General features: G+C 40.5%; 1 protein-coding gene across 1 annotated transcript in view; it reads left to right on the top strand.

Annotated features, from left to right (window-relative positions):
- Window positions 1–14,430, top strand: part of Catsperb (cation channel sperm associated auxiliary subunit beta) — a 204,910-nt gene that overhangs the window by 106,291 nt on the left and 84,189 nt on the right. The window contains exons 13-14 of the mRNA XM_052186706.1: window positions 1,094–1,252; window positions 4,673–4,817. Of these exons, the coding sequence (XP_052042666.1) occupies window positions 1,094–1,252; window positions 4,673–4,817 (304 nt within the window). The remainder of the gene's footprint in view (window positions 1–1,093; window positions 1,253–4,672; window positions 4,818–14,430) is intronic.

Here is a 14,430-nt window from a genome sequence, read left to right as displayed (position 1 = left end):
TATCAAATAAAAAAAAAAGAAAGTGAGTCTTATATCTCAGAGGGGTTTTGTCTGTCATCAGCCACTACAAACTAATCTTAGCAGACATCATTTCCAGTTTGTTGTGATCTCTGGCATAGAAATTGATAAAAATCATTTGTGGAATAGTTTGCTCCTGAACATTTCTTTGTATCTGTCATTCAAGTGTGTAAAAATGAAAGTCACAATGCTAATTGTTTTCTGATTCTTCAGGGAAATATAAACTGAACATTTTCCATATAAATCTAAAGTTCCTTGAAAGGGTTAGTTTAAATGGACAAAGAAGGGGAACCCATTGCCACAGATGTATATTTGTTTTTGTTGCATAAGTCCTTAACCATGACTATTAATTACAATTATTCTCAGAACCATTAGAAAACACAAGGATTCTCCAAGTGGCTGTTCAGTACTAAGTCCTAGGTGGGACATATGTGTCACCCCTGTAAACCCAATGTAACATTAAAATAAGCTGCTTTTTCAGATGAAAATTTTTAAGGCAGAGTCTCAGCATGTAGTACTATGTATCCTCAAGCTCACAGGAGATGCTTGTCTTTGACCCTGAGTGCTGGAATTAGAGTCGTTTGCCACCATGCCTGCCTATGCTGAACTGAACATATTTTAGATTAAACTGATGTTTTCCTGAAAAATATTCTCTTTTTAGTAGATAAATTTCAGAACGACAGAGATGGTAGTGTAGGCCTGTACATGTATCACTCTTAGATTTGTAAGACTTCCCTGGAAAAATGATTTAGGGTAGATAGTATTTGCTGTCTTTTTTCTAATAATAGGTTTGCTGTGAGATGAAATGTGTGGTGGCGTCCTTTAGTACAATTTGCTGCGTTTAGTTTGGAACAGATTCCCTGCGTTCTTATACTACATCTCAGCATTTATAAAACTGATAGCTGGGATAGTAGAGTAGAGTTATCAGTGATTTCTAATTTTTTTTTGAAATCTTTGCTGTGATAATGGGTATGCCCTTGTCTCAGTTAAAACTGAAATAATGGAAACGTCTAGAAATCATAATGTGGACAAAGAATCAAAGGACAAATCTTAAGACTTCCTTTGCTTTATCTAGGATACCAAACAGACCTTTGTCAGTGTATCCATGCTCAAGGATGGGAAACCAAGTCCTCGACCAAAATTTCCTAGTTTCCAATTTCCTTCCACATTCATTCTTCCACTTGGAATGGTGTTCCATCCCAGAAGCCACTTTCTCTATATTTATGGCAATCAGGTAAGCAGACATAAAATTTCTTGTTTTGGCATAATAGTAGTAGTCCAACTTTGGTAGACTGTGTGATTATATACATGAAGAACTGGAGCACTCTGGTGATCTGGCAGGGGTAGAAGTAGAGGGGGAGGTAAAAAATGCTTGTCAACTGTTTACTGTGTGTTAAGCTTAATAGTCTGTAGTTGATTGTCACCTTTCAATTTGTTCACTGGCTGATAAAACTGAAACATGGGGCACCAAGGTTCTGAATATTTCTGGGAACAACTCATTTCTTTACAACATTGGAAGACTTAGATTTTGCCGTTAATCCACTAGTTTTATCTGGTAGGGTTTTTATCTGGTGTTTCTGCAGTTTAGTATTGCATTCTCTTTACCTGTATTTGTCACAGCATTCTCTTCTTGTTCTATTATTATCTGAGCTCTTTCTGGCACTGTTCTTCATCCTTGGGTTTACAGTCAGACAGTTCTATTATCAGTAACCTGAAAGTTTTGTGAAGCTTTGCCAAATACCTATGGTTATCACCCAAGTTAAAAGTACAGTCACCGGGCACTGGGGGCACACGCCTTTAATCCCAGCACATGGGAGGCAGAGGCAGGTGGACTTCTGAGTTCAAGGCCAGCCTGGACTTATAGAGTGAGTTTCAGGATAGCCAGAGCTATACAGAGAAACCCTGTCTCAGAACAAAAAAAAAAAAAAAAAAAAAAAAAGAAAAAAGAAAAAGAAAAAAGTACAGTCACAAAATATGACACCTGAGGGCACTCAGTACTAAGAGGTGCCGAGGTATCTTCCAGGGAAAGCCACTCAGCTCACTCTCACAGGGAGATTTCTTCCTGGAATATGAACATTTAAATGGCTGCAATCCAGTAAAGAGAAGAACCGACTTTCTCCATGAGATTGTAAGATCACAACACACGAGATCCTCAGTCATTAACTTCAAAGTAAGATTTCTATTTGGATAGAAAGTGGTTAAAGATTTCAGAGATTGGCAGTTGAATCCTAGAGTTTTGGATTACTTGATGACTCTCTCAGAACATATATTACTTGTGAATAACATCTCCCTGAAGCAGTCACAGATGTAGAAAGACATTGAACACCAGTCTAAACCTACTGAAAACAATCAGGGAAGTGAAACACGATGGCTCATCCAGACTGCAATTCCAGCAGCCAAGGTAGGTGAGTTGCTGTGAGGACAAGGCCAGTTTTAGCTCCAGTGTGAAATTCTTTCTCAACTAAAAACAACTTGGGCAACTGACAAGGCCAACCAAAATTGTTTAGGTTGAATTTTAGCACTGTGCCTCATTGTTAATTCATTCAGTCTTTCTCACTTGACACGATATGCAAGTGGTTTCTATTGAACCTGTGCTGCCCAACTTGTAAATCTTGTATATATGTGAACAAAAACGATTTTAGCCGTGCTCACAATTTCTTGGCTTACACTCTACTGTATGCAGGATTGAACATATAGATACCTGGCGTCCTGGTATTGGGGCTTCTTGAAACTTCCTTAGTTTGGTGTTTATACTAACAGTCCACAACCTCTAATTTCTTCTCTGGCAATTGGAATTTGTTTTTACACAATCATCCTGCTGGTTCCAGATTACTCCACATATTTTATAGGCAAGCATCTTATATTCCTTGGTCTGTTTTCCTCTAAACATAAATTGCATGCTATTTTCTCTGTATTGCACAAACTGTAGTCTAATTCTTAGTCTTCATCTCACAGTTTCCTGTCAGTTTTTGCCAATGTGACTGCTTCATTATCTTCTGTTCTGGGATTCTTGGTATTATGGATTGAAAAGTGATGTTGGAAGAGCTAACTATACTTGGATTTGATGGCTTGAACACATATAAGTCAGGAATACCAGAAGACCCTATAATTCAAGTTTTTCATGAGTGTATTTTGTTTTTCTGTGAGACAGTCTTACACTCTAGTTCAGCCTGTCCTGGACCTCACTATGTAGCCAATCTAGTCTTTAACCTGCCCGCTACTTGTTGCATGTACTTTAATGCTACTGCCTTTGCTCCAGGAACAGCTGTGCTACCAGTCCCCATCTGGCTTCCCTTTATCCTTGGACAAAAGACATGCACACAGTTTGTCCCTTTACAACTTGTCTTCTTGGCACAATTTCTGGGCACTCATCTCCCATCTGGAAAAGCATGCCCTTACCAATATATTATCACCATCTCTACATTTGCCCTAAACTTCAGTGACTAGTCCCACTTAGCCCCTGTCCAACATCCCTGGCCACCTGCCTGGTAGTGGCCACAGGGTACCGCCCCCACAAGACCTCACATGGTAGCTGTGTTCTTTTCCCTCCAAAGCATGACAGAAACTCATATCTCCTTCCTTGGGTCTGCCTAACTTCCTGGGACCTAGAAGTCCCACCTATACCTTCCACCCAGCAATTAGCCCCTGGCCTTCTTTACTGACAAATCAAAAGCCAGTTGGGGAACAGGGCCTTAGAATCAGAATTGCCTCCTTCAGGCCTCAGCCTCCCAAGTGCTAGTATTATAGAACTGTACCACTTATCACAGCTTGGAGAGAAAAAAATGCAATATAGAGCCCACACTGTTTAAGGACTTCAATGGAGGGCAGAATTAAAAATAATAATAATTCATACAAAGTACTTTCAAATGGAAAACCTTTTGAAAAGGAAAATGAGAGAAATGAAACAAAGAGGTATATCATTTAAATGAAAATAGAAACAAATAAACAGGTGAAGAGATGCTATTATTCCTAAGTTCCAGGAAATACTAATCAGAGATGTAGTATGTGGGGTTGGGAAGGTGGCTCAGCTGGTAAAATCACTTGCTCTAAAAACATGAGGACCTGAGTTCAAATCCACAAAACCAGTGTAAAAGGATGAGGGTGACTATGCAGATCTATAAACCCCAACATCAGCAAGCAGAGACAGGTAGATCCCTAAAGGTCACTGGCTAGCCAGTATGGCAAATAAATAAATACATAAATAAATAAATAAATAAATAAATAAATAAATAAATTCTTGTTCAATAAAAGACTCAATAAGGCAGAAAGCACTATAGGAATTCACCCAGTTTTATCCTGTAGCCTTCCTCCACATGTATCCATACATGTGACTGTAACACACATGCACACACACACCCACACACACACACACACACACACACACACAGAGAGAGAGAGAGAGGGAAAGAGAACGTAATAAGATACCACTCTCAACCACTTATTTGAACTAATTACCTTTGACAAAACAAATACTGGAAAGGCAAATCAAATAAGTGAGTGGGAAAGTTGTTGATGTTTCCCTGGGTTCATGATGGATATGGAGAATCAGGAAAATAGTACTACTATATTTTCTTTTGTAGGGAGATCAGTATAATAAGTAATTTTGCAGGTTAGAGGCAGTTCTTAGTGAAGTGTTATCTTTTTATTCCTTTAGATATGGGTTTCAATGGATGGTGGCAATACTTTTGAAATGATATGTAATTTATTCTCACACCATGCAAGAAAGTCTTCTCATAGCTTTTATACTTCAGATATTGTTTTTATGGTAGAAGATGGAAGGATTTTGATGACAAAAGCAGGTGAGAAATTTTCTATTTGGTGTTGTTTGTTCATTTTACGTGTGGGTTAGATAGGTAAGCTGTTTGAAAAACATGTAATGTGTTAATCAACTGACTATAAAGTCTCAAACAGTGGGTAATGGATTTGTTGGATCTACACAGACAAACCATATGAACAGCCATAACAAAGAGGAACGCCGCATTAGTATGCTATGTGCCCAGTTTTGTTTTCCTCTCCCACACCAAATAATAATAGATTTGAAAGCTGTCAAAAAAAAAGTCTGTCAGCCAGATTCAGTACCTGAATCATGAAGGGCATGGTCCTGGTATTTCTGCATCTCTGTAATCTACATTTCATTTTGTCATTCTACCATTGAGTTTTAAAAACCTTCTTGTAATGACTTAGTGTTTCCATTTTGTTAATAATTATTAATTAAAATGATTACATGATTTCCCCTTCCCTTTCTTCCCCACAACCCCTTCCATATATGTTCTTCCCCTTTCTCTCAAACTCACTTTATTTTCATTTTATTAATTGTTTTGTTGTAAAATATGTATATATAGGCACACTGTTTGTTCAGTCCATGTGCATATACAATGTAACAATATATAATATAGTGTAAATAATGTTACCAATATGTGTATTATTTCAATGCTGACCAGTTGATATTGGCAAATCTATCATACTACTCTTTCCTGGTTAAGACTATTTCTCCTCCTCTTAGCAATTATTACTTACCTGTAGTTCTTTGTCTAGTGTTGGGGCCTGTGAGGGTTCCCCTTCTCATGCTATCATGTTTGTTTGTTCAAGTCTTGTTTTGAGAGTCATATAGGTATATCTCCCCTGATATTTCTAGTGGACACACACTGGATATATCTTGACTCCCTGTTCTGGCTGTTACAGTCTTTCTTCTCACTCTTCCACAATGTGAACTGAGCCTTAGGTATAGGAGTTGTACTATCAATGTATCACTTGCAGCTGGGTACCACATGATCAATTGTTCTCTGCTGTTTGATTGGTTGTGCTGTCTGTAATGTCTGTCTACTGAAAAGAGAAATTTCACTGATGAGATGTGGAAGCTTCATTTAACTGTGGATATAGGGATAAATATTTAGAATGCAGTTAAGATCTCTGTTGGTTTGATGAAGTGGTAGTTATAAATTCTTACCCAAGCTCTATGAACTCAGAAACCCGAAGTACTTAGCTAGGTTTCTTATGCAAGTCATGATGTCCTTCTTGGTGATACCAGGATGAGAGCTGTTGGCTACCTCTAACATATACATGCCACTATTGCACACTTAGGGTTATCATGTATGCGGGTAATTGTAATTCATAGATATGATAGCTGCTCAGAGGAACCTACCCCAAACCCTCAGGACACAGGAACCCAGGCACTGCCTGTGACAGGAGCCGTCTAGTTTCTGCCGTCTAGTTTCTGTCTGCACTTGGAGCTGATCCTCTGCTACAGGGCTCCATACCCAGGTGGCACAGGAGCAAGCTAGCCTCCCAGGAAGGCAGACAAGCTGTGAGTTCAGGTAGGGCCACTACCTCTGCTCAGATGAACTCACCTAGAACCCTCAAGACACAGGAAACAAGGGACTGCCTCTGACAAGAGTCTTCCATTTTCTGTCTGTGCCCAGAGCTAATCCAGGACCACAGAACTAATTCTGCCAGGAGAGAGCTGGTCTCCCAGGCAGGAGTGCCTACACACCTGCGAGTATAAGTAAGACCACCACTTATCTTCAAATTCCTGGTCCAAGAGGAACCTTTTCAGAGCCATCAGAACAGAGGAACCAAGGATTAGCTGGGGACAGGATCCTTCTGGATTCTCTCTGCACCCCAGAGCTGACACTCTACCACATCTCTCCATACCCAAATTCCTCCTGGAGACAACTGGAATCTGGGTACTGACACACAGGCTTGTAGGACAGACAAGCCACAGTCAGACAGCAAGACCAGCTAACACTAGAGATAACCAGATGGCTAAAGGCAAGGGCAAGAACATAAACAACAGAAACCAATGATACTTGGCATCATCAGAACACAGTACTCCCACCACTACAAGCCCCAGATACCCAAACACACCTGAAAAGCAAGACTCTGATTTCAAATCACATCCCATGATGATCATAGAGGACTTTAAGAAGGATGTAAAATAACTCCCTTAAAGAAATACAGGTGAACATAGGTAAACAGGTAGAAGAACTTAAAGAGAAAATACAAAAATCCATTAAGGAATTACAGGAAAACACAAGCAATCAAGTGAAGGAACTGAACAAACCTATCCATTATCGAAATATGGAAATAGAAACAATAAAGAAGTCACAAATTGAGACAACACTGGAGATAGAAAACCTAGGAAAGAGATCAGGAGTCATAGAAGAAAGAATCACTAACAGAATACAAGAAATAGAAGAGAGAATCTCAGGGGCAGAAGATAACATAGAAAACATTGACACAACAGTCAAAGAAAATGCAAAATGCAAAAAGCTTCTAACCCAAAACATCCAGGAAATCCAGGACAAAATGAGAAGACCAAACCTAAGGTTAATATGTATAGAAGAAAGTGAAGATTCCCACCTTAAATGACCAGTAAATATCTTCAACAAAATTTTAGAAGAAAACTTCCCTAACCTAAAGAAAGAGATGCTCATGAACATACAAGAAGCCTACAGAGCTCTAAATAGATTGGACCAGAAAAGAAATTCTTCCTGCCACATAATAATCAAAACACTAAATGTTCTAAACAAAGAAAGAATATTAAAAGAAAGGAAAAAGGTCAAGTAACATATAAAGACAGACCTATCAGAATTACACCAGAGTTCTCACCAGAGACTATGAAAGCTAGAAGACCCTGGGAAGATCTCATACAGACCCTAAGAGAGCACAAATGCTAGCTCAGACTACTATACCCAGTAATCTCAATTACCATAGATGGAGAAACCAAGACATTCCATGACAAAAACAAATTTACACATCTTTCCACAAATCTAGCCCTACAAAGGGTAATAGATGGAAAAACACCTACACAAGGAGGGAAACTACACCCTAGAAAAAGCAAGAAAGTAATCTTCTTTCAACAAACCCAAAAGAAGATAATCACACAATCATAAAAATAACACCAGAAATAACAGGAAGCAACAATCACTATTCCTGAATATCTCTTAACATCAATGGACTCAGTTCCCCAATATAAAAACATAGACTAACAGACTGGATACATAAACAGGACCTGGTATTTTGCTGCATACAGGAAACCCACCTCAGTGTCAAAGACAAACACTACCTCAGAATAAAGGGCTGGAAAACAATCTTTCAAGCAAATGGTTCCTGGAAACAAGCTGGAGTAACCATTCTAATATCAGATAAAATTAACTTTCAATCAAAAGTCACGAAAAAAGATAAGGAAGGACACAGCATACTCATCCAAGGAAAAGTCTACCAAGAAGAGCTCTCAGTTCTGAATATCTATGCTCCAAATGCAAGAGCACCCACATTCATAAAAGAAATTTTGCTAAAACTCAAAGCCCACATTGCACCTCACACAATAATTATGGGGGACTTCAACACCCCACTTTCACCAATGGACAGATCAGGAAAACAAACTAAACAGACACAGTGAAATGTACAGAAGTTATGGACCAAATGGATTTAACAGATATGTATAGAACATTTCTTCCTAAATCAAAAGAATATACCTTCTTCTCAGCACCTGGTATTTACTTCTGCAAAACTAACCATATAATCTGTCACAAAACACACCTCAACAGATTATACGAAGACTGAAATAATTCCATGCCTCCTATCAGATCACTATGGATTAAGGCTGGTTTTCAATATCAACAAAAATACCAGAAAGCCCACATATACATGGAAGCTGCGACAATCTACTCAATGATTAACTGGTCAAGGAAGAAATAACGAAAGAAATGAAAGACTTTTTAGAATTTAATGAAATGAAGACACAACAGACCCAAACCTATGGGACACAATGAAATCAGTCCTAAGAGGAAGACTCAGCTCTGAGTGCCTTCAAAAGGAAACTGGAATGAGCATACACTAGCAGCTTGGCAGCATGCCTGAAAGCTCCAGAACAAAAAGAAGAAAATACACCCAAGAGGAGTAGACAGCAGGAGATAATCAAACTCAGGACTCAAATCAACCAAGTAGAAACAAACAAACAAAAACTATACAAAGAATCAACAAAACCAGGAGTTGGTTCTTTGAGAAAATCAACAAGATAGATAAACCCTTAGACAGACTAACCAGAGGGCATAGATATGGTATCCAAATTAATAAAATCAGAAATGAAAGGGAGATATAACAACAGAAAACTGAATAAATTCAAAAAATCATCAGATCCTACTACAAAAGCCTATATTCAATACAATTGGAAAATCTGGAGGAAATGGACAATTTTCTAGAAAGATAGCAAATACCAAAGTTAAATCAGGATCAGATAAACCATCTAAACAGCCCCATAACTCCTAAAATTGAAGCAGTCGTCAAAAGTCTCCCAACCAAAAAAAAGCACAGGACACGATGCTTTTAGTGCAGAACTCCCAACCAAAAAAAAGCACAGGACAAGATGCTTTTAGTGCAGAATTCTATGAGTCCTTCAAAGAAGACATGATACCAATATTCTTCAAACTATTCCACAAAATAGAAACAGAAGGAACACTACCCAACTCACTCTACAAAGCCACAATTACACTGATACCAAAACCACCCAAAGATCCAAACAAAGAAAGAGAACATCAGACCAATTTCCCTTATGAATACTGATGCAAATACTCAATAAAATTCTTGACATCTGAAACCAAGAACACATCAAAACGATCATTTATTATGATCAAGTAGGCTTCATTCCAGGGATGTAGGGATGGTTCAATATATGGAAATCCATCAATGTAATATACCACATAAACAAACTCAAAGGAAAAAAAAGCCTCATGATCATTTCATTAGATGCTGAAAAAGCGTTTGACAAAATTCAGCATCCCTTCATGTTAGCAGTTTTGGAAAGATCAGGAATTCAAGGCCTATAACTAAACATAGTAAAATCAATATACAGAAAACTGGTAGCCAACATCAAACTAAATGGAGAGAAACTTGAAGCACTCCCACTAAAATCAGGGGCCAGACAAGGCTGCCCTCTCTCTCCTTATCTATTCAATATAGTACTTGAGGTTCTAGTTAGAGCAATTAGACATCAAAGGAGTTCAAAGGGATGTAAATTGGAAAGGAAGAGGTCAAAATATCACTATTTGCAGATGATATGATAATATATTTATGTAACCCCAAAAATTCAACCTGAGAACCTCTACACCTGATAAACAACTTCAACAAAGTGGCCAGATATAAAATTAACTCACACAAATCAGTAGCCTTCCTTCCATTTTTATTTTCCTTTATTGGATATTTTCTTTATTTACATTTCAGATGTTATCTCCTTTCCAGGTTTACCCTCCAGAAAACCCCTATACCATCCCTACTCTACCTGCTTTCATGAAGGTGCTCACCCACCCACCCATTTCCACTTCCATGTCCTGGCATTCCCCTATACTGGGGCATCCAGCCTTCACAGGACCAAGGGCCTCTCCTCCCAATGATGCATGACAAGACTGCTACATATGTGATTGGAGCCGTGGGTCTCTCCATGTGTACTCTTTGGTTGGGGGTTTAGTCCTTGGGAGCTCTGGGGTGTCTGGTTCCTACCCTCTTGGCCACATTAAAAAAGCCAAATACAGGATCTGTTTTATGCATCAGGTCTTAACTCCAATGAGAAAATGGTTGGCTACTCCTGTAATGCCTGGGACACTATTGCACCAGTGGGCATTTGTCAAGTGGGTTGGCACTGTAGCTCCCAGGGTTCACATTTGGGTGAGGGATGGGTGATTATTTTAATTTTGTTGCATAGCTCTTTCCAGCACCTTGAAAGCTAGCCAATGGTGCTGAAGCTTCTAGGTTTGTGCCTACTGGCTTTCCCAATGTTCTGTGATTCAAGTAAGTGGTGTCTTCAGCAATAGGGTCATTGCCAGTTTCTGGAGGGTAAGCATTGGCAGTATTCTATTGTGTTTGGGGAGGTCTATGGCATTAGCCAACAACTCAAAAAAGTAATTCATTTCTAGTTCTGGAGATGGGGTGAAGGGTGTGGACAGGACAAAAACAGTGCCCCAACAAAGGAAATGAGTTTTAAATTAATAGTACATTCACATAGTTCAGGAATGAATCTGCTAAATGATGTACAGGGGAAAGTCTCTTTCCTTTTAATTCACTCTACCTAGTTGGCAACCCTCAACTTGTGCATTCTGAGCTTTTGGGCTAATATCCACTTATCAGTGAGTACATACCATGAGTGTTCTTTTGTGATTGGGTTACCTCACTCAGAATGATATTTTTTAGTTCCATTTGCCTAAGAATTTCATGAATTTATTGTTTTTAAAAGCTGAGTACTAAAACCATCCAGTTTTAAAAGGATAGCATTTTCCACAAATGGCACTGGTTCCACTGGCGGTCAGCACGTAGAGGAATGTACATCACCTCATTCTTTTTTCTTTTTCTTTTTTCATTTTTTAATGATTTATTTATTTGATATATTTTTTATTTACAATTCAAATGATTTCCCCTTTTATGGTCCACCACTCCCCTAAAGTCCCATAAGCCCTCTTCCTCCCCTTGTTCCCCCATCTACCCCTTCTCACTTCCCTGTTCTGGTTTTGCCCTATACTGCTACCCTGAGTCTTTTCAGAATCAGGGGCCACTCATCCATTCTTCCTGTACATCATTTGATGTGTGGATTATGTTTTGAGTATTACAATTTTCTAGGCTAATATTCACTTATTAGTTAGTGCATACCATGATTGAGCTTTTGAGACTGGGTTACCTCACTTAGTATGATGTTTTCCAGCTCCATGCATTTGTCTAAGAATTTCTTTTTTTTTTTTTAACCATATAGACAACTTTCTTTTTTTTTTTTAATTTATTGAAATATTTATTTACATTTCAAATGATTTCCCCTTTTCTGGACCCCCACTCCCTGAAAGTCCCATCAGTCCCCTTCCCTCCCACTGTTTTCCCACTCAATGCTTCCCACTTCCCTGTTCTGATTTTGTTCTATGCTGCTTCACTGAGTCTTTCCAGAACAAGGGGCCACTCCTCCATTCTTCTTGTACCTCATTTGATGTGCGGATTATGCCTTGGGTATTCCAGTTTTCTAGGTTAATATCTCCTTATTAGTGAGTGCATACCATGATTCATCTTTTGAGTCTGGGTTACCTCACTTAGTATGATGTTCTCCAGCTCCATCCATTTGCCTAAGAATTTCATGAATTCATTGTTTCTAATGGCTGAATAGTACTCCATTGTGTATATATACCACATTTTTTGCATCCACTCTTCTGTTGAGGGATACCTGGGTTCTTTCTAGCATCTGGCAATTATAAATAGGGCTGCTATGAACATAGTAGAACATGTATCCCTATTACATGCTGGGGAATCTTTTGGGTATATGCCCAGGAGTGGTATAGCAGGATCTTCTGGAAGTGAGGTGCCCAGTTTTCGGAGGAACCGCCAGACTGATTTCCAGAGTGGTTGTAGCAATTTGCAACCCCACCAGCAGTTGAGGAGTGTTCCTCTTTCTCCACATCCTCACCAACACCTGCTGTCTCCTGAATTTTTAATCTTAGCCATTCTGACTGGTGTAAGATGAAATCTCAGGGTTGTTTTGATTTGCATTTCCCTAATGACTAATGAAGTTGAGCATTTTTTAAGATGTTTCTCCGCCATCCATCTGAAATTCTTCAGGTAAGAATTCTTTGTTTAACTCTGTACCCCATTTTTTAAAAGGGTTGTTTTGTTTTCTGGAGTCTAACTTCTTGAGTTCTTTATATATATTGGATATTAGCCCTCTATCTGATGTAGGATTGGTGAAGATCTTTTCCCAATTTGTTGGTTGCCGATTTTTCCTTTTGATGGTGTCCTTTGCCTTACAGAAACTTTGTAATTTTATGCAGTCCCATTTGTCAATTCTTGATCTTAGAGCATATGCTATTGATGTTCTGTTCAGAAACTTTCTCCCTGTACCGATGTCCTCAAGGGTCTTCCCCAGTTTCTTTTCTATTAGCTTCAGAGTGTCTGGCTTTATGTGGAGGTCCTTGATCTATTTGGATTTGAGCTTAGTACAAGGAGTCAAGGATGGATCAATTTACATTCTTCTGCATGCTGACCTCCAGTTGAACCAGCACCATTTGTTGAAAAGGCTATCTTTAGTGCAGCAGTGGCTGGTCCAGCTGAAGGGCCATCAGCAGTGGAACCAAGGCGACACAGGGTCCAGTTAGGCCCTGTGCCCACGACCACTGACCTTCGCTGACCAGCCTGGCTACAAGCAGCTGCGGTTTTGCGGCGCCTTTCCCTGCACAGAAAGACACTTCAGAAATCGGCCTCCTGACAGTCAGGAGAGGCTCACCTCCATCTTGGTTTCGGCTCCAGAGAGACCGGACAGACTGAGGTACACAAACATAATCCGAGGCCAACACCGCAGGGGTCTGAGCCCGACGAGCGTTGGCCTGCACCCAGGCCCTGAGCTGTTCGGGGGACCATGGGGGGGGGGGAGGGCAACCCAGCCAGGAGGTCTTTTGCTCTGGCCTGCGCGCGCGCCGCCATTTTGCCTGCAGGACGACAGAGAGCTCTGGCGGGCAGAGCTGTTACAGGCATAGCCTGAGGCTAACAAAGCGGGGGTCTAGACTCCAAAAAGCCCAGGACTGACCCCAAGAACTGGGCAGCTTGGTGGGCCATCTGTGTGTCAACCCACCCAGGAGGTAGTTAGCACAGCAGACTCTCCCAGCGCTTTCGGGGAGCGCGAGCATGCACGCCCGCCCCGCCATCCTGGTCACCTGGCAGACCCAATTAACAGTCATAGCCCTAGGGGAACTTTGCTCGGACCTTGGCCACCCAGGCTTTTGCCTGGACTCAGGGCCTGGGTGGCCAGGCTAACCTTGTGTGCACCAGCCTGGTTGGGGGATCGGCTGCCCAGTGGAGTGATCAGGACACAGCTCAACTCTGTCCGCTTCCGGATCCAGATCAGCCTGGGCGGCAGCACCACATCTCCAGGTCCTGCAAGAGGCTAGAGGGGCTTCCGGGCAGCCAGCTGGGAGAAGTCGGTGTCCTCCGGTGAATCCAGCGGACTCCAGCGGGAGCCTTCAGGTGCCTGCTTCGGGATCTGAACAGCCTGGGCAGCAGCACCCTGTCTACAGGCAGTGCAGGAGGTAAGCTGTGCACCAGAGGCCAACTGGGAAGGGGCAGCTTGCACTGGTGAGTCCAGCACTGACAAGACAAACTAACACAAGTGAGAACTAGATGACAAAAGGCAAACGCAGGAACGTCACTAACAGAAATCAAGGCAATATGGCAACATCTGAACCCAACTCTCCTCTACCAACATGTCCTGGATACCCCATCACACCAATAAAACAAGATTTGGATCTAAAATCACTGGTCATGATGCTGGTACAGGAACACATGAAGGACATACTTAAAGAAATTCAGGAGAAAATGGATCAAAAGTTAGAAGCCCTTGCAAGGGAAACACAAAAATCATTGAAAGAAATCCAGGAGAATACAAAAGCTAATAAT

Source organism: Apodemus sylvaticus, chromosome 6, assembly GCF_947179515.1.
Source record: "Apodemus sylvaticus chromosome 6, mApoSyl1.1, whole genome shotgun sequence".
Classification (NCBI taxonomy): Eukaryota; Metazoa; Chordata; class Mammalia; order Rodentia; family Muridae; genus Apodemus; species Apodemus sylvaticus.
This window is presented reverse-complemented; position numbering and strand designations above follow the sequence as displayed.